Genomic DNA, 21,608 nt, shown 5'->3' on the forward strand with positions numbered 1-21,608 from the left:
ATCTAGGTAGTCCCTATTTATCTACTTGCATTTGCATGCTTTCGAACCGCTAGGTTGGCGGGAGTTGGGACAAGTGACGGGAGCTCACTCCAGTAGAGGGGCCCCTATTTGGAAGAGAACCAGACTTTTTAATACTACCACTCCAACTGAAGTCCTGTTCTAGATCAGAGGGAGGGTCTTCTTTGCCTACATTTTACATTGACCAAAAATTACCAGTTTATTTTAACAGATCATTTTTTATGTTCACCTAGGCCAGTGACGGTGAACCTTTTTGGGCCTGAGTGCCCAAACTGGGGAAAAAGAAAAAACAAACCACCAGTGGGTGGCAGCAGCGGCAGAGCTGGAAGTGGCGGTGGGAGGGGGAATCCAGGGCACAGAGGTGCCTCGAGACCCCACCCCAGATCCACCACCAGCACCAGCAGATCCTGGCCCGCCACCTGTTGGAGTGCCAGCACCGTGACTGCAGCCTCCTCCTCACGTTTGACTGCGGGGGGGGGGGAGTAGCTATCCAGTGATTTATGGCTTGCGTGCCCGTAGAGAGGGCTCTGCCTGCCAGCTGTGGTATGCATGCCATAGGTTTGTCATTGCTGACCTAGGCCTTTTAAATATATCATTAATTATGTCTTCATTGGTTTTAAAACTTCTGTTATAAATTTCAGGGCATTCTAAGTCAAATTTTGTCAACATAATTTGCATTCCTCTTGAATTTATGGTTTCATGTTTATTATGTTTATTTAAATTGTTTGTTTATTATGGGCTAAATCCTTGATCATGTGAATCAATCTGACATATGTCTATTAACAGAAGTAGTCTCATTGAGTCAATGGGACTAGCAACTGTATTTACTTCTTATGGTACAGATAGCAGACCAAAGTCATAAATGCATTTATAAAGACAATAGATGTAGTTAAGCCTTTGAATTGGGCCTAGCAAGTGATTCACAGGCAGAATCTTTTCTGAATCAAGTCTGATGTGCATAAAAGGTTGTTGGATCCTTAGGTCTACAATTGTGCACATTATGTTCTTGCTGGGTTCCCCATGTTCAGATGCATAGAGTATATTTTATTCTTGCCAATTGTGAAGGAAGTCTGGGTGATCATATTTTAGAAAAAAGTAGCAATGCTAAACTAAGTCCTCTGCATTTTCAAAAGTACAAGGGCCAACCTGATTTTTTTTTATAGATGTGTGTTTTATTACCATGGTATGTTTAGGTTGGAGAATGTAGAAACTTTTATTTAATAGAAAAAGGAACTGAGAAAATTATGATTTATTTGGGAAAAAATTAGCCTGTGCATTCTATTCATCTCAATATAACAGTGGTTATCAATTTTGGATCCCCAAAGTTCTTGGACTAAAACTCCTAAAAGCCTTCACCACCACTTCTGCTGGCCAGGATTTCTGGGAGTTGTAGTCCAAGAACATCTGGGGACTTAAGGCTGGGAACCACTGTGCTATAAAGAAAAATAAAAAGAGATACTGTATATACAGCGGTAGGATTGCTGAAATGTGCCTCAAAGTAGTATCATAACATAACAGTATACAACATCAAAAAGAGCTGGGAGCAATTACATTGGCAAACCTTTAGCACAACCTAAATTAACGATACTTTTTTTTCCTAAAATAAACACTGATGCCTTTGTTTTTTTTGGTCTTTGAACAAAATGAAGAGAAAAGTTGCTTCAATGCAACACTTTTCTGATCTGCTCAGGACTAAGAGACTCATTAAAAGAAAATAGTTACTGTATCGGAAGGGATATTCTCAAATTTAAACAAAGCATAAGCTTGTGTAGTTCTCACAAACTGTTATTCCTCCTGTCTATCAAAGATTAAATAGGGTTTGAAGCTGGTGCAAAACTTTTCTGACTATTGAACAATTCATTTTCTTGAGTAGAAGCTATTAATGAAAATCTTCCCCTATGGTACTAGCAATCTTTGGAAATAGAAGACTTTCTCCTGTCATCCCACAGCTCCCATTTCTCTACTTCATAAAATGGAACAGGATTTCAGCCAGTGTTTTATTATAAAAGCTGACAGGATAGCTCACTCAGTTAGATATCTTGCTATGAAGTCAGAAGCTGGAAATTCAGTTCCTCTGTGTGATTCCTCAGAGAAGAGCTAGTCTATGTAGAGTTGTAGGCAAGCTCCATAGTTTCAGAGACCACCCCCCTCAGAAAAAAAGAAAAAATTCTAAACCACTTCAGTTTTGTACCTAGAAAACCCTGAAAAGGGTCTCCATAAGTCAAAATGGTCTTGAAGGTACTTCGTCGTCGTTTAGTCGTTTAGTCGTGTCCGACTCTTCGTGAAGGTACTTAACTTATTTTTTATTTTAAAACACACATACACAAAGGAATAAAAAGATTCCTACGTATATAATCATAAGCCTTTATATTTTTCCTGTAATTGAAACATTTTATGTTTCTTATATATAGATACAAAACAAATAAAAACTAGTTCACTCTTTTATTCAAAGCCAGTTCTCAAAACAGTCCACACACATTCTCACTTCCTCACAGCTTAACCTTTTCCGTTCTGACTCTCAGGGCTCGAGGCCACTGACAATGAACTCTGTGTTCTCCTGGAGGGAAAAGACACTAATTTAAGTGTACCCACAAGGCACTATACTGCCAGGGAAGTGAGCTTTTCTGCTCCCCTGCCAGAGGTCCATTTGTTTTGAGTCAGATTCCAACGAATCGATTCTGCATGTGCGAATGCTCCAGCTCTGCAACCCTCACCTCTTGCCCCTCTTCCCCGTTCTACCCCTTCTTTCCCTTTCTACTCCATTCATGATTTCAACGTGGGATCCTCACCAAAACATCATCAAATCATAGATTCCCTCTATGCCCACAGACTACCAATCCAAGGCCAGCCTGGTACCTATATTTTTATGATTTAGGCTAATCCTATGAAATTCATGGGGATCCACAGGGACCCATATTTTGTGATTTGGGCTAATCCTATATATACTGTCATTGATGGAGGCTCTAGCTGACCAGCCCATCCCTTCCCTCTGATTCTTGCTTGCCCAGAAGAATAACCGGGGGGGGGGGGACTGTGTTGTCAGTCAGCAGCTGCCCTTTAGGTAGAGGGAAGTCATTCCTCCTGGGCATTGACCTAGACTCCGTACACTTCCTCTTCCTCTGTCGACCAGTAGCCGCTTGGGGCCCTCTTTTCCCTCCCTCTTATCTGGCTTGTTGCTGCCTTGGGCAGGTCTTCCTTGTTAAGTTGCTTCACCTTCCCTAGCTGTCTTCCCTCCCTCTTTTCTTGTGCTTTAGCCTTTCCCCTTAGTCGAGCTCTTCCAGCCATTCTGAAGGAGCCTGCCAACCCTCCATGAGCATGCTGGCTACCTGGCAAACTCACCCCTCACAGGGATCCATGGGAACCCATGTCTGGGACCCGTGTTTTTGTGAGTTGGGATAATCTAACATATAAAAATCATTGGGATTCATGCCTTAAGTCATGTCCACACGACATAAGCATGAATTAAAAAAAAATATAGTCACTTTGTCAGTTTATTCCACAGTGGAAACAGGCTCTCAGCCTCAGTAATTAACTATTTCTGACTAAAGTCCATCTGACTGACTTGTTCACATGCACATCTTTATATACAAATTAGACTCTCTCCACGCAAACACCATATGAGTCAATTAGTTTGCAGTTCCATTTGCAAACCTCCTTTTGCACTTTTTAACTGTCCTAAGTTGTCACTCCTGCCACTCATCCTGCATACAGTTATCAATCAACCCAAGTCACTTACCATGGAAGAAAATACAAACTTGTACATAGAACACATTTATCGTGAAAACTTGTCATATTGTAATTTGTAATTGTCAGTCGTAAGCATGACAGAAGAAAAAGTAGGAATGAGTACAAGACCTTGATTGAAAATATAATGAAAATTTTTTCTGTGACAGAAGTACGAGAGGTGGGTTCTTTGGCTCAAGTTCTCCATTGTGTTTTGACACTAAAAACATGGGTGGCATATGTTCTAAGGAGGAGGGGCAACTCAGCCTGAAATTTTGAGGTGAATCACCCCTAAATGGAGTTGATTGCAGAAGCCAGAATCGATTTTATAACTATCCCCATTTATTGAAAGGAAGGTAATAAAAACACAAACTTTTGCTGATTTGCGAGACAGATGAGGTAATAATAGTAATCTAATACAGTCTCTGCTAACCTCTCTGTCACTTTAATTACCTTAATTACCTTGGCATTGAGCAAAGAAAAGATCTGCACATCAGACATTGTGTAACCAGTCAATTCAGCATTCTGAAAACCATTTCTGATAATGGGGCAATTCAAACAAAAAGTATAACTTTTCTACAAAATCTTGAATTAAGTCTACCGTATATATGGCAGACTACTAGCAGAGACAGTATGAGCTTGCTCTGTGTGAAATGTGGGTAGGTTCAGATGAATATTTCAGATTTCTCATTTTGGATTTTTTAAATGGGTTACCTCCACCTTTTAACTCATTTTGCTACTTTTGTTGTGCATGTGGCAATGGTTTAGTTATTTTTCAAATGCCCACCCCTACTTCCTCAAAAGAAAATGTTTCCCACTATGGGCTTTTTAAAATTAGAAATTTATCCTTCCTGTTCAGAAGACAAAGGACCTTAAAATACAAAGGGAATCCTACATAAACACTGTTTGCTTGTGGTTATTGAAGTATTCCATAGCATTTTCTCAATCTTCTTGCCAATACCATATTCTTAAGTCTCATTGAGGTAAACGGGACTTCTGAGCAAGACAGTAAATTAGAACTGTAGCCTTACCCCAGGAATAAGTACCATTGAAGAAAGAGAATGAGAGAGAGAGAGAGAGAGAGAGGAATAACAGACGCACACACAGAAAACACACACACAGAGAGATGGGGGAACCATGGGGGAGAGAATGAAAGAGAAAAGCCCCCAGATGGAGAGGAGAACCTAAGAGAAGAGAGGAGCCACAGAGTCAGAGGAGTTAGAGGGTGAGACCAATAAAACTCAGTAGGGAGAGAGAGGGGATCAAGCACACTTACCAGAACTCAGCCAAGGACATTGCTTTGTTTTGGAATGAGCAGTGGTTAATGGGTAAAAAAAGGATGTTTACTGCTGGGATATTTCCTGGCTTGGTGTCTGCATGCAAATATTAGAGAGAAGAGGAGATTCTGCTGCACATCTTGACTGCTGATACTGGTTCACCAACCTTCAGGCTAGCCTTTGGTGCATAAACTTTGGTATCCTTTTTCCTACTGGCACTGCAGGCATTACAGTATATTGCAAGACAATGTTGACCACTTCCTGGGACTTTGAATAGTGAATACAGAGGCAGTATGCCACATTCATAAACTGGCTTTTCTTTTTAAAAAGATGCAATTATTTACTAGCTTCAATCATTACTCATTTTTATAGCCAGAGAAGCTACCCCTGTATCTTAAATACAATCAGTAAGACACACAGTAGTTTCTGCTTGTAAATTCCCATCTAACTGATGTGACAAAAGAAGGCTGGGAAGGGTTAAAAAGTAAAACCAGATAGTAACTTTACATCGGCTGTGACTATATTGGCCCATTTTAAGGGAGCTGGTGCATTCTAAATAAGGTCACCCAAGGTTAGGGGCGGAGCAAAATGCCATTTGGTGTGATCCTCACATCCAAACAACATACTGACCTCAAGCGACCCTATTTATTCTTTCTGCTGCCAGTTTCTGGTATTATTAAGTGGCTTAATAAGCGAGCCACTTCAGGACATTGGCAAATTGAACATTTTCCCAGATCCTGTGCAGAGGACCAAGGGAAGTTTTCTTTTTACCTCTGCTAGACCATTGTAGATGCAATGAATCACTCAGATCGTATTTAAAAAATATTTTCTTTGCCTTGTATGTAGTACCAATGGAGAAACTTCCTGAAGCCCTGGCACTTCACACAAAGGGAAAGAACACTTTTAAAATTTAATTTAAATGATTCAGCACATCAGCAATGGTCTAACAGAGGTTAAAAAATAGTAATTTCAGTATTATTATTCTTAATAATTATTATTTATTAAGTCATTTCATGATACCAGTAATTGACAGTAGAAGGAGCCTTGGCAACTTTGATAGCTCCAAGGCTTGATTTTGGTCTGTTCCGAGCAATCACACATGCTGAAAACGGACTAAACTAGAGCACAGTGTGTGTGTTCTGTGTTGTCAAGTCAGAACCAATTTATAGTGACCCTAATAGGGCTTTCAAGGTAAGCGAGATATTTAAGGAGTGGTTTTTATCAGTTCCACTTCCCTGGTCAGTTTTCATGACCAAGTGGGGATTCTAACTCTGTAGAAGCTCCTAACAGGGGCTCAAAAATGTGCAGGTAGGGATACTCAGGGGGCGGATTGATTTACTCTCATGATCAGATCATCTGATTGCTGGAAATAAGAGAGAACCAACTCACTCTCGTAGTGCACCAAACAGCAAGACAAATGCCTGTCTGATTGAGCCCATAGTTATAAAGTTTACTTTCAATGTGGCAACATTTTCGGGAATTTAACTTCGACAGGCTAATGGCATGGGTTCTGCTCCCCCTTTTCCCTCCACTCATCCAGGTGAAATGACTGGTGCTAGCTGATAGTACTTTGAGCAAAATAATGTAATGGAGCTGGTATTTTAGTAGAATTGAATTAGGGACGTGGTGGCGCTGTGGGCTAAGCCGCAGAAGCCTGTGCTGCAGGGTCAGAAGACCAAGGAGTCGTAAGATTGAATCCACGCGACGGAGTGAGCGCCCATCGCTTGTCCCAACTCCTGCCAACCTAGCGGTTCGAAAGCATGCAAATGCAAGTAGATAAATAGGGACCACTTTGGTGGGAAGGTAACAGCGCACTAAGTCGCACTGGCCATGTGACCACAGAAGATTGTCTTTGGACAAAACGCTGGCTCTATGGCTTGGAAACGGGAATGAGCACCGCCCCCTAGAGTCGAACACGACTGGACAAAAAAAAATTGTCAAGGGGAACCTTTACCTTTACCTCTTGCCACCTGCTCATCTTTCGATTACCTTTGTATGGCTGAATTGTAAGCTGTCTTGGCAGGACTTGGCAGGCTATTGCCGCCCCCCCCCATTCAAATTGCATTGAAGGTTGGCACACACTGTTTCCTAATTTGATCTGAGACCTGAAGTCTCCAAGAGGGGAAAGCCAAGCCTCTGAATTCAAATAGACATTTGACAAATATAAAAGGTCTTGATCTGTGAAAGGTGTGTTGTTGCAGTTGCCTTTGCTATTATACCTATAACAATGAGAACAATAACCTATTTCGTGCTGGACTTCATACCTTGGAGTTGGATATAAGCACAGCATAACACCTGATCCCTTACTAGCCAACTAACAATTCCATCTCCGTAGAAAAGTTTCAGGCTGGTACACTTGTCATCAATTGTGTCATTCATACTTTCCCTACTGGTTTATTAAAATACAGCATTGCTGTACTTAGCAAAGGGGGAACATTTTAGCTGCCCAGTTTCCACAAGGCAGGAAATTTGGCACTCCATTAGTGTTCATAGAGAAATATTAACTATTGGAAACATGCCGAACATGAGGAACAAGATGCTGAAATTCTGCATTGTGGAATAGATTTTAGACCTTAGATGGGAATGGTTTTTATTACCTTTGAGAACATTTATGTTTAACTGCAGTTCTATAGCTATAGCAGGATGGGAAGAGATTTTTTGATAGAGGGTATGGTTCAAAGTAGCACCTCTATGACTTTCATGTGATGCTGAACAGAAATCAGTATTATGGAAGTGGGAAATAACTCATCAGAGATTCCCTCAGTCTCGACCAATCTCTTATTCAAATTATGTTTCCGTCAGAAACAGCCTCTCTTGGAGGATGCCACGGGGAAGATTTTCAGTGCCACCCAGATGGAAACTGTATTCCAGAGATCTGGCGTTGCGATGGAGAAAAAGATTGCGAAGACGGCAGTGATGAAAAGTACTGTAATGGAACTATACGCCCATGTGATGATAAAACAAAATTTTCCTGCAAGAACACAGGTATTGAAAATAATGTTTTAAAAACAATGTATTACTGCATGAATTCCAGCAGTGTCTCTCTCTTAAGAAACTGTGACCAGGAGCCAAAGAGTAGGAAGGTGAGAGATATAATTCTTTCTCTGTCTGCTCTTGTTCTGTAGCCCCTTTTCCTCCTGCAAGCTTTTATTATCTCAGGCCTCCAGGAGGTGCTCACTCTTCTACTCAGTTGCTGCCACCAATATTTCAGTTTCAATACTAATCATTCAGTGAGACATGTGTTGCTTTAAAACTTAAACTTATTTATTTGATCAATAATATATAATAGGTAAATCACAAGATGCTAATCAGTTTCTCTCACTCACTGAACACACTGACACACAGAACCCTACTCTCACTGACTTTCTGGCTCACTCTCTCACAGACCCACAAAATCTCTCATACTCCATACACACCCCTTTATATCCCAGCCCCTCCCTCTTTAGCACCACCTTCTGTTCCCTCATTGGCTGCTTTTCCACTGCTCAGCTGTGATGGACAGGTGAGGGCAGGGCTGAACGCTACAGCTTTCCCCACAACTTGGACAATGTAAACTGGAACTGCTAAATCTAACTGGAAATTCATAGCCAAGTGTTAAGGTGTTTGTGTCTTTTACCATTTTTCCCCCTCCAGGGAAACAAATCTTCCAAAGTTGTGTGTCCAAGTGGAGATCATCTTGTTTTTTGTTGTAGTTGTTGTTGTTGTTTTGGCAAGGAGAGGCTGATTGAGCTGCTACCTGATTTTGCCTTGCTTGGTAGATTTAGCTTCAACCATAATGTTTTGCTTAAAATTGAATCTTGGTTTTTCTTTTTCTCGGAATATTCATATCTGTCCTTCTCTGTGTGTTTTTTTTTAATTGTTTACATGTAGTATTCAGGAAGAGATAAGGTTAGGGTTTAGTTGCTTCTATATGTGTGCCTACCACTTGGTGGCCAGTATTCTATTGTATTATGTTGCCGTGATAGAAGTACTGTATTCCCCAAGGCCTGGTAGACTTCACATCGTGTGCATTGTCTTGCACTGGTTATAAGATTGGTTGCGTGAAAGGTGTCTCCTAGAGCAGGCAAAAAGGCTAACTGGAAGAGTAACTAAAACAAGAAGTATTTGTATAGTATCTGCTAATATCTAGGAAGATCTTTCCATATGGAGTATCAATTGCTCTCCAGATGTCATAGGATACATTTTTGTGTTGTTTTGTGAATTATAATGACTTTAAGTTTACAGCAGTATTTGAGTCTTGAATATTAGTGATTAGTAATACAAAAACCTTTGGGTAGAGTGGGCGGCATATAAGTTAAATAGATATAGATAGATTAGATAGATTAGATAGGATAGATTAGATAGATAGATAGATAGATAGATAGATAGATAGATAGATAGATAGATAGATAGATAGATAGATAGATAGATAGATAGATAGATAGATAGATAGATAGATAGATAGATAGATAGATAGATAGATAGTTGTAAAATGAATGTAGCAAAATAAATGATACAGGACAAACATTTCTGCATTAATTATATATATATCAGAATAAGGATATCACTTCATCAAAACAAAAAAGTACAACTGCACTGTGGCGGATGGACCAAATTATGCATTTCCCCTCAGCACGTTGCAGTAGCTTATCTGCTTTGTTTGTATTCTTGCTGTTCTTCACTCTGTCCATGATTGTGAACTTTCAGAAATGTCTGGAACCTGGGAAATAAATGAGAAATAAATGGAAATTCAACAAGAAGGGAGTAAAGGTTGTTTGAGAGGTCAACACAGAACAGGCCTAGCTGGCCTAGCTCAGAGCTGTCCCCTCTACAGAGGCTTCCCCATTGCTGTAGAATTTCCATTGTTGTGAGGAGGAGAACCATAAAAATATATGCAGGATATCAACATGAATGGCATTAGACTCTGAGTAATATGTCTTCTTAGGGAGAAAAGGAAAGACTGGCACCCATAAAGCAAAATTGGAAATAAACTATACACTTAACTGAACATTTTTGTGCTGCTCTTTGTTCCTGACAGTCCAAATGGATCCACAGAGGCAGCAGGTATCTGTCTGAGGCACTGATTAGTTTGTGTGGCAGGAATTTTTAAGAGAAAACAGCATATTCCACAATGTCACTAAAGCTAGTTAGTAAGACTGCAGACTGTGCATTCATTGCTGATAAATCACAATACTGTTTCAAGGAATTTTCAGCATTTGATCTGAGAAAGCAAAATTAAGTTGCCCCCTTTTTTGTAGCAAAAAGTGTATACAGGTTTAAGGGTGTTGGCTTGAAGACCAGGAAGACCTTTTATTAAGATATTTCTGAGCTGAAATTATGAGCCAGAGATAGAAGAAGGGAATTGGGGTGATGCAGTAGAGAAACCAGGGAAGGAGTCCTACCTGGCAGAAGTGGAAACCCCTAGAATAGAACTGAACCCCAAGTGGATTGGGAGTAAGTCCAGAAGGAAGAACCTTGGACAGGGGTGGAAGTCTTCCCTGTTGTGGAATTTCTCTGCAGCCTTGCTAGCAATTTCTAGCTGCTTCCTTTCTCCATTTGGCTTGTGTGGATCTGCTGGGATTGTGGGGACAGCCTCCAGGATGGTCGTGGGCTATCGTTCATTAAGCAGAAGTCAGACAGCAACTGTCAGAGGTACTTTAGTGGTGTATTTCTTCCTTCAGCAGGAAGTTGGACTTGATAACTTTCAGGTTCCCTGCCAGCTCTAGAGTTCTATGAATCTATGACTCAAGAATCAGGTTAAGTCTGATTTTCTGCTAAATTTCTTCTGTGTCATCTCTATTGAATAGAGGGGTGATAATGTCCAAATACTGAGGCCTTAAGGAAACATCCCTTTTCTCCTTGCAACTATTTTCCCTCAGTTGAAGTGAACTCAAGAGTTCTAATGTTTGCAATAAGAAAACTGTGTCAAGTTGAAATCTTCTTGTTCACAGAGAACTATTGAACTCCAAGTGTAGATTTGCGCTGCACCCTTCATCTCTGGGGAGTTTTTCTAGTACTGTACAGTACTTACCTATTGATTCTGCAGGGGATTTCTACATCCCCTTACGAAAACAACTACGGACACAGAAACTGTGCTTTTGCTTTTAGTGAGTGATCCAGGAACGACCAAAAGTCAAATACTAACCAGAAGAACAAATGTTTAGGGAGTGGGAAAAGTATCATTAAATGAATCTAAAGCTCTCAAGCCTGTATGATATGTGATAGCTTATTGAAAAGAGAGTTGCTATGAAGAAGTTAAGAACTTTAGGAGATTATTTACTTTGATAATTAATATAGTGTTTAGGCTTGAAAGTGAGTAAGTATATGGTGATAATACAGAAATGTTTGGTTGGATTTCTGAAGTACAATCAGAAATTTGCAGTTGGGAAGAGTGATGCTGTAGGAATACTGTATAATCTAGCTGCAGAATTAAGTTCAGTATTACAAGAAAATGTAACAACACTAGTGATAGAATCATAGTAGTTAGGTGGACATGTCAGGAAGACTATTCTGTATTAAACTTGTATTATTGAAAGCATATTCAGTTATTGATGGCAAACAAGTAGATGTAGGACTTAGATCTTAATATTCTAGAGATAAGGAGGCAGCCTAAATTTTATTAAAAGGTGCAGGTTGGGATGCCTTAAGAGCAAATTGGTCCATTTTAGTAATTGCATTCTGTAGTTCCTGGGGCAGGGGGAAGGGCGGATCATCCAGAATTCATCAAATAGCAAGACAAATGCCCATCTGAACAAGCTCATAGTGGCATTCCCAATTAGCTATTCTCAGTAAGGAACACTGCACCACCATGGTACACATCAACACACTTTTCTGCAGGATACTTTTCTGTAGGAAAAGAAATGTTGTAATTGTATATAGAATTAAAGAAGGTGAGTAGTTCCCTTCAGATGGACAGCCATAGTTCCCTTCAGAAGGACATGTTATGATATGGGGGATGTCTACATTGGCTCTTCTTTACTAAATAAAATTAGTAATTCAGAAGGCTACAATGATTTGGAATAGGTCAAGCATATTAACTCATAATATTTATCTTCACCTTCATTAATATTTTAGTTTTTTATTTCATTTAAAAAAAGCTGTGATGCCTGTGAAAAGAAGAACTTCTCCATATTTGGACAATTCATTAAGGTTAATAGGATTATTTCGTGGATCAGATAGCTACAACTCAACGCTTGCCGATACCTTTATCGCCATGGTCAAATAAAACAATTCAAGGCTGCTTGGTTTTGTGATACTGTTTTATCTTTAAAGGTTTTGGCTGAAATCCTGTTGTTTAGCACGAAAAGTCATCATTGGATAAGGCCCTTTGAATCAGTGGGGATTTGGTGAGTCAACTTTTCCATGAATTCCATTGATTCAAATGGGCCTACTCTACTTGTGACTTACTGTGCTAAACTGTTTAAAATGTAGTGAAGTTTTAGTTGACAGGTTTGTTGTATACTAAGGGCATTCACTTTTTCTTATTCATATGAATGTGGTTTTTCTTCTGTTGTGGTAATTGTCTTTTTTCTGAGTTTTTGAACAAATTCTGTAAACACAGGCTTACGTAGGTAATAAGAAACCCTATTGGTTTACTCTTGGGGCTTGTTTGCCACTTCCTCTCCACTGCAGCCTTCACTGCCCCTTCCAAAGGGGGGAAAAAGCACATTCAGATGGGCTGTGGTATGGTGTACTACAAATGAATAACAGAGTTTGGTGGGGGATCATGCCCCTTCCATTATGTAAGGACAAAAGATTTTTCCTATTGATTCCAGCAATGTTAATTTTCAGTTGCTAAAATTTGATAAATGGACAACATCTTCTTGTTTGCTACAAAAATTGTGTAATTTTTGCATGCAAATTGCCCTATGTGAAGAAATCATTGTAGACATCACTTGTATGCTGAGTCCTAATATTCAGCATGCAACAGACAATATATATGGTGATTTCACCTCAGAAGATACACTGTTTGTGTTATGCCAGTGTAACTAAGCAAGAGGATTTGTACCATTGTCTTATCTCTCATAAATGTAATTCATATTTGTGTTAAAAACATGAAATACTTTGCAATCTTCCGTTTTTTCCATTATTCCCCCCGAATTGCTTTCTTGGAAGCCACATAACAAATGACTGCTAGTCCCTTTCTAAACTGAGTTGCACAACAAATTCTCTTCTTCAGTTCTCTTTGAGTCTCCAGGAAACAACAGTATGTATGTACAGTATATGAGTCTGTGTGTTCGTCCATAACGAAAAGGAGGGAAAGGATCAAACTTTGCATTGAAATATTGCACAAGCATATACATTCTGTACATTCCTATTAGACTGTTAAAATTAAGGTTTATTTCTTAACACTTTTATTCCTTAGTTTTTTACATTTGACATTTGGACAGGCAATACTTTCAATTTTAAAGCAAAGTTCTTCTAGGCATTTTTCTTCTTCGTTTATTTCAGTATTATTAACAAAATAATGTATTTTGGAGGTTATTTTTGATTTTGATTTTGTTCTTACTCTCTGTGTTTTTTTTTCTTCAAGGGAGATGCATTAGTAAAGCATGGCTGTGTGATGGTGACATTGATTGTGAAGATCAGTCTGATGAGGATAATTGTGAAGGATATATGTGTGGACCACCAAAATATCCTTGTGCTAATGATACAGCCATCTGTTTGCAGCCTGAGAAACTCTGCAATGGCATAAGAGATTGTCCTGATGGATCTGATGAAGATGTTCTTTGTGGTATTTCATGCTTCATTGTATTTATATCTATAAAGGAAAATATATTCTCCTTATCTGAGTCATCCTGGATATGTGCATTTTGCCTTTAAAAGATTTGTACTGTCAAAGCTATTCATTTCCCCTAACTTTTCATTATCATGCCCTCAGTATGGTTGAAACAAGACAAAATGTCCCTAAAATGAATTCACTTCTTTAAAAAAAGCCCCAGTTTATGAATGTTAGTTATTGTACTTCTGTATCCATGATACAGAAATACCAAATATACCAAAATGCCACTACCACTGACAAGGTGACTCTAAGCAAGGGAAAATCCCAGAAGCTGACTCCCTTTTTCATCAATTAACCACTTCTTATGCAAACACAAAAAACTGCCAAGGCTAGGAAGAGGGTGGGCAATAGAAAGAGAGAACAACCTAATATTGATATGTTTGCTTGCAAGAGCTGATGAGAGTTTTTAATGACAGAATATTTTAGAGATCATTAATTCATATAGTCACCAGATATCAGAAATTACATATAACACCTTTGGAGTTTTTTCTTAATTATGGTATAGCATGATATAGGCACCAAAACTCTGCTAAAATTGAGTAAGAGTATCCCCAGCCACGTGGGACATGGTGGCACTGCGGGCTAAACTGCAGAAGCCTCTGCTGCAGGGTCAGAAGACCAGCAGTCATAAAATCGAATCCATGCGACGGAGTGAGCTCCCGCCGCTTTGTCCCAGCTCATTGCCAACCTAGCAGTTCGAAAGTATGCAAATGTTAGTAGATAAATAGGTACCACCTCGGTGGGAAGATAAAATGGCGTTCCCTAGTCATGCTGGCCACGTGACAATGGAAACTGCCTTCGGACAAGCGCTGGCTCTACGGCTTGAAAATGGGGTCAGACACGACTGGACAAAAAATGTGAAGGGGAACCTTTACCTTTTACCTTATCCCCAGCCACAAAGTAAAAAACAGTAATTTCACAGCTTAAACAAGTAAGCATCTGGATATTTGTTCTCTATATAAAAGAAAAAAAATCTTCTAAAATATTTTCACAACCAGACACAGAATCACTTTTGCAGTACCAATGCCTGTTTGGCCATGAAGGATTTAAAAAGTTCTCCTCCTGATAGTCAACTAATTGGGTCTTTTGACTGAAAGAGTCAGAAGTTCAGATTTCCCCAGACCTAGAGCTGTTTTCTCTTTGAAGACTGGTGTCAGGAGCCTGTTCTCTGAAATCCTGAGAGAATGTTTACTGAAAGCATTCAGGACTGGGACAAGCATGTCTGTTTTGTATTTTGGTAATGCAGAAATATTTCGAATGTGCCTTACAAAATTATATGCCAAGTCCCTACAGATACATGTTAACATGCCCTCCTTTCTGGATGATGATCACTTTATTGTTTTCCTTAAAGCAAGCCCATGTTTTAACTATTTCCATAGTACCGTAGATTGTTTCCAAAAAATTTAAAAAAGCAAGTGGGTCCAACCATTCTTTTGCAAGATAAGCAAGATCTTTTCAATTTATATGAGCTATTTTATATCTGAAGATGTTTAGGGTCACCTATATCGGAACTGGGGGTAATTTTTTTTAAAAAAAAAAGCATACCTGAAAACCTTTCCCCAAATTTCCCCAAATCTGGTACAGAGCAAGAGCAGACTGTCAGTTACATGTGTGCCAAATTTGCTCCTGATCTGAAGCCCTATTTCACCATTATAATTTTTTTTTGTTAGGATAGCCCCCTGTGATAGTGCTCCTTGCATGTCCTTAGATTATTTCACTAACCTAAGTCTCACACCACGTTCTCTTTTACACTGCTACCAGTTGATCTCTGTCAACATTATTTACTTCAAAAGATTGAGGTCCATACTGCTTGTAACTTTCAACAAAAACAGGTTTATTGTTCACATAAGTAGGTTCTTCAAAGACTTTAAAGTATTCAGTAGTTTGTAATAACTTATCCCACACTTAACTCTCTTTAAGTTCCACACTCTCAACTGTCTCCCTTAACTGACTTCTCACTTCAGACTACTGTATCTAACTCACTAACTGCTCTTATCTGCCTCACCCCTCCTTTCTAGTTCCTCTGGCCCCGCCTCCCTACAACTCCCATTGGTGCATGCAAATACCCTCATACATATGCAAGAACAGGGTGATCACTACACCCTCATTTTAGAATTGGCTTGTAGAATGTTGATTTGATCTGCTGCACAGTAACATAGCTGCATTGCCATACAGCTATAATAACAGTGAGCTGCATGATTTTCTTTTTTCTTGTGCTGGGTGATTGTCATGTGTTCTGTGCTCTGATTCAGTACCATTGTCCACATTCTTTATGTGGTGCACATGCATATTGCATGAAGTGGGTCAAAATAATGGAAACAAGCCCTAGCTCTCTAATTTATACAAATCAATGAGATCATTGTATCGTTCTCACATGTAAAGGCTCTGTTAGGGACTATTCTTCTACAGTGTTGTATGATGATGTTGTACTTGGTCCTATCCACATTAATTTCTGTTTGTCCATCTCATAGGGCAGAACTTTTAAGTTTCCCCTAGATATCAATAGAACCCCTCATTTTTAAAATTACGCTAAACAAACACTAACAAATCATATTGCAGACTAATTTGTAAGGAGCCTTATGTGTTAATTTTAAATAATATTATCCTCCTGAGTTCTACTCAAAGTCTACTAGTCTTTTTAAGTGTTTCCCTTCTTATCTGATAAGTTGTAGTGAATGTCTGAGAAACACCTGTTTCTGTGGGTTTTTTCTCCCACAGATGAATGTTCCCTTAACAATGGTGGCTGCAGTCATCAGTGTTCAGTAGTTCCTGGAGGCAGAATAGTTTGTTCCTGCTCCCCAGGACTATATTTGAGTTCAGATAATAAAACCTGTGAATTTGTAGATTACTGCACCAAACATCAGAAGTGCAGCCAAGTGTGTGAACAGCACAAAAATACCGTTAAGTGCTCCTGTTACGAAGGCTGGAAGCTCAATAAAGATGGCGAAAGCTGTGCTAATATTGGTAAGTTGACATTTACCACCTATTCACGACTGGCGAGCTCTTATGAAAATATAAAGGAAGCAAAATAAGACCCATTTGCTTTGGCGAAGCAGTATGAGTCCTAACTTGTTTTCTCATTAACCCTCATAGAACACACTTTGTTTCAACTGTTTTGGAAGTTTATTTTGTAGTTGTTGTACAATTCAGTTCTCTTTATTCTGTTCACTGTGGGAAAGCTGTGCTTTCAAATATGTGTAGGTACTGGACTGCAGTATTCCATCTAAACAGTCTTAAATGAAAAAGTTCTTCTGTAGGATAAGGCAAACTATTTACCACTCTTCTGCAGCTCATTACTTAAAGTGGTCTGAGAGACAATATCTGGCTGTGGCCTAGAACAAACTAAGGGAACATATGCCCCTCAAGATATTGGCCAAATCCTGTTGCTTAGCATAGTAATTTGCACTTTAAAAAGCCCATTAAATGAACGGAGATTTGGGAAAACATCTTGTGTTCAATGTATTTGCGAAAGCTTTCACGGCCAGGATCTAATGGTTGTTGTTGGTTTTTCGGGCTCTTTACCTGTGTTCTGAAGGTTGTTCTTCCTACCAGTCTCTGTGGCCGGTATCTTCAGAGAACTCCTCTGTTCCATTGATTCAAATGGGCCCATGCTACCTGATATTTAGTATACTAAAGGTAAGCTGCAGCTAGAGTAGGACCCTTTTAATCAAAGGAACTTATGAAGATGCTGACTCACCAAATCCCCATTGTTTCAATGAACATTCTAATGCCAATTACTACACCAAGCAATAGGATTAGTGTAGTAATCCTATTGCTAAACTACTAATACTGAACTACTGTACTTGCCAAATTTGTCTTTTCCCACTGCCCAGGTTGGCAGGTGCTCATGCAGTACAGTATCTGGAGGACACCGCTTTCCTCACCTTAGATAAAATACACAAAGAGCATTTGTATTTTTGCATACTGTAAATATATTGATAAAGAACTAAAGAATATGAAATGTATAACTTTGAGAACTTAGTCAAGCATTTCAAATTCTTTGTTCCTGCCAAGGAACTAGAAAACCACTTACACAGCCACTAAATGGTAAGTTGTAGCTTCTTGCAACATACCAAGTATATTGGCAGGTCTTTGGGTCCAAGGCCAAAGTCCATGTCTCCTAAGTCTCACCAATGTAAATTGGATCCAGCATTGGAAATAATTAATTTAATGGAAATCTCCCCTCTCCCTTTCTGATGGTCTGATGTATCTGAATAAATACTAGAACTGGAGTGCTGTATTCTGCTGGGTGCCTTTCCTCCCTCTCCCTCCTACAGCCTCTCTAATATCCAAATATTGGTTCCAATGAGTTTCCCGGCCTCCAAGTCTAGTTTTAAATGACACAAAAGAGTCACTGTGAGGAAATGGGCTGGGTGGGTGGGTGGTTCCCATCTCATTCTGCTGGAATCTGGCAAAAGTCCAGCATTGTATACTGTCCTTACTTTACTAAATAACTAAAGTTATTCTACATGTAGGATATTCTATCAGAGCTCAATATATTGAATATACTTTTTATTAATCTCACTATTATTGCCAATACCTTATTTCATTTACCACAAAATGTAACATTGTGTTTCCAGATCCATTTGAAGCATTCATAATTTTTTCCATTCGGCATGAGATCAGAAGGATTGATCTGCAAAAACGGGACTACAGCCTGTTAGTTCCTGGTTTAAGAAATACTATAGCACTTGATTTCCACTTCAATCAGAGCTTACTGTACTGGACAGATGTGGTAGAAGATAAAATTTACAGGGGCAAGCTCTCTGAAACCGGAGGTATGAAGTAAAATTTAATTTTAAAAACTCTCAGGGAACTTATAACTGAAGAAAAATTGTGACCCCATTAAATTCTGTCTTAAGTTCTTTTTCTTACTTGCATTTGCATAATCTAAAAATTTGTTACAGACATGTACTCCAAATGGCTTTGTTTGATTTCATCTTACAAATGTTCTTACATCTTCTGCTGCAGTCTTCTCATCCCACTCAATTCTCAGAGATATGTCACATATATATTCTACATAAGAAGTACCCGTTTTGACAGACTGTGGAAATTACTTGTTTGCCAATTAACTTGCTACATGAGTACATACTGTACATATATACATATTTGTTGCATTCAACACTTGGTCTGGCATATATGTCAAGTCTTCATGAATGGACCCTGTTTATCCCTCTAGAAATGCATCACTAAACTCAGGCTCTTTAAAATAGTTCTATTTTATAGCCTTTTGCTTGTGATGAGAAAACAAAGAGAGGGAAATCCCTTTTCCCCCCTCCTTCCTTGTGTGAGGTTCCCCCAGCCCAAGAATTCCTGGAAGCTCATTGAATTTTCATAGAAGTTTTGTGATTTTCTTTTCCTCGAAGAAACACCAACCTGTATGGAGTTATCAGTTTCTGTGGAAAATGGCATATTTCCTGCACAAGATTCCCTGCATTGAGCTTTGCAGAATTTGGCACATGAAAACCTCATTCATTGCCCTCCCACCTCTTTGTATGATCTTCCTTCCCCTTTGATGCAATTCCAATAGTAAAAGAGGGGGAAAAACCCAGAGGGGGCAAAAATAAGGGGAAGGAGCTCTGAGCTGAGCTCTCATCCAATTCTCTCCCCACAAGGAGAGGAAAAAAAAATCTTTGAGTGAACTTTTATGTCTTGAAACACGACTACTGTGCTTCCCTGGATCCCAGTGCTTCGCCTCTCCACATGCCTCCCTTTCAGCAGAGCAATTTTTGCTGGAGCTGCTGCTTTGATAGGGCAGGGTGGTTTGTGGCACATTTTTTTTTCAAAAAGAAAAAGGCAAGAACAAAGGGGAAATAAAGAACTGATGTTCAGGAAAAAAATGAGGAAAGAACTGCAGTTCTTAAAATTACACAAATGGAAATGCAGGCAATACATGTATTAGACCACTAAAAAAAAAAGCAAACTATGAGCTTTCATGGGTCAAGTTCATTTCCTCAGGCTATGGACCATTGTGTGGACTGTGCAGAAAAATTGTATATGATAAATTATGCTATAAATGATAAATTTGTAATTTTTCTGCACTGTCTACAAAATATTGGTGCATGGGCTGAGGAAGTGGATTTGAGCCATGGAAGTGTGCTATTTGTTTGATTTTTTTTTTAGTGGTTTAATGCAGGTGTCACCTTCTCTTTCATTAAAGAAATGATGTTGGAAAACATTGTGCTGCTTCCACCACCTCCTTTGCTTCACCCCCCCACCTCAATCTTACCCTCCTCCTTTCTAGTTCCTCTCTCTCTCTCTCTCTCTCTCTCTCACACTCACTCACTCACTCACTCACTCACTCACTCACTCACTCACTCACATATCCCCTACACCCCGTCAGGTCTTCACATTACAAAAACTTTAGCTGGAGGCAGGGGGGGATGGGAAGTTTTGTAGCAGTCAAGGATGAGGAGAAATCAGATTTAGAGCACTCCCACTCCTACTGGGTTGCAACAACCAATCCAGGGCCTTTCACCATCGCAGAATTCTTGATCTCACCAATATTCTGGTTGGCTGCTGGCAACTGGCAGCAGCCCTCCTGATACTATTTGAAGGCTTCTCAGATAATTTTTACAAACAAGGGGTAAAGGAAGGGGCAGACGAAATAGGGAAACATGAAATAATCATTTGCTTTCATGTCCCTCTCTCTCATTAAAACAAAACATTTAGGTTTAAGACATCTCTCTAAGGAGTCAATGGAAGAACAGAAAAATGGAAGAGCCTATTATGTGTTTTTCCTCATTCATGTCAATCTGAAAATCCCATCTCTAGAAACTGCTTTTTTTAAAACTGGCAATGGATACTAAATTCGCTGTCTTAAGATGTTAATGCAGATGCTAACTTATTAGCAAAGACCGATCCCATGGGTTTGTAGACCCATATAATCATATTTTGTGCTATTTGCACCTTCTGTGTTATCGTCAAGGCCAGGCCCATAGACATGACCTTAGATGGAGGGAGTATCATTAATATACTGATAACATGTAATTCCCCCCCCCAAAGGCCTCACAATGTTGGAACTGAATTTTAGCACAACCAGATTTGAGGAGGAGTAGAATGCAATAGAACTTCAGCCCACTCTCACTCCATTGGGCAGGGAAGTTCCAAGGAAGGAGAATCTTTTGAAGTCGGCATAGCTACAGACGTTTCTGCTCCAGCTGTGGATTGAGGTTGCAATCCTATCCAAACTTTGTTGGGACTGAGTCTCTTTGAACTCAGTGGGGCTTATTTCTCAGTAGCATGTATACAACTGTGTGGCTGGTATTTGAAACACCCCCAAGTGTAGTATTATCCATGGAAGCACGGAATGCTTTTCAGATATGGAAGCTTTTCAGGCTGTTTGTATCTCCTCTTTTACCTGCAGGATTCATTTTGCCATTTATGACATTTAGAGGATTTTTTAAATTGCCATTCTGATTTCCTCCCCAACATTTAGTTTATTAGGCACAAAGGCTGAAATCCTGCATGCTGCTTTGCAGAGAACACACTGTAAAATGTTTCTAGTAGGGCTCTAGTGTCACCCCTCCTTCCGCCCCCCCCACTACCACACCTCTGCATATGTCTTCTCTGTCATGATCTGCACATCATGGGCTTGGGGAAAAGTGCTAGAAATTAAGGTATAGAAGAGCCTCAGCTGCAAAGAAAGATCCTTCTGAAGTTGCAAAAGAATTTTTAAGAACATAATCATGCACAGAGAAAGCAGGTGTTTGAAGGAGGGTATATTGTATAAACCACCCAATGCAGTCCTTTCACTATTGGGGTAGTATATAAATTGAATGAATGAATGAACAAGTGAATGCTTGAACTGTATCTATATCATGTTCCCC

At 39.4% G+C, this 21,608-nt stretch overlaps 1 protein-coding gene across 5 annotated transcripts in view; it reads left to right on the top strand.

Annotated features, from left to right (window-relative positions):
• LRP1B (LDL receptor related protein 1B) overlaps nt 1–21,608 on the top strand; it is a 1,166,776-nt gene that overhangs the window by 910,705 nt on the left and 234,463 nt on the right. For all 5 annotated transcript variants that reach the window (XM_072983887.2, XM_078376975.1, XM_078376977.1 and 2 more), the window contains exons 21-24: nt 7,821–8,003; nt 13,531–13,731; nt 16,498–16,743; nt 18,360–18,557. In XM_072983887.2, coding sequence (XP_072839988.2) covers nt 7,821–8,003; nt 13,531–13,731; nt 16,498–16,743; nt 18,360–18,557 — 828 coding nt within the window. The remainder of the gene's footprint in view (nt 1–7,820; nt 8,004–13,530; nt 13,732–16,497; nt 16,744–18,359; nt 18,558–21,608) is intronic.

The sequence above is a fragment of the Pogona vitticeps genome, chromosome 1 (assembly GCF_051106095.1).
Source record: "Pogona vitticeps strain Pit_001003342236 chromosome 1, PviZW2.1, whole genome shotgun sequence".
Taxonomy (NCBI): domain Eukaryota; kingdom Metazoa; phylum Chordata; class Lepidosauria; order Squamata; family Agamidae; genus Pogona; species Pogona vitticeps.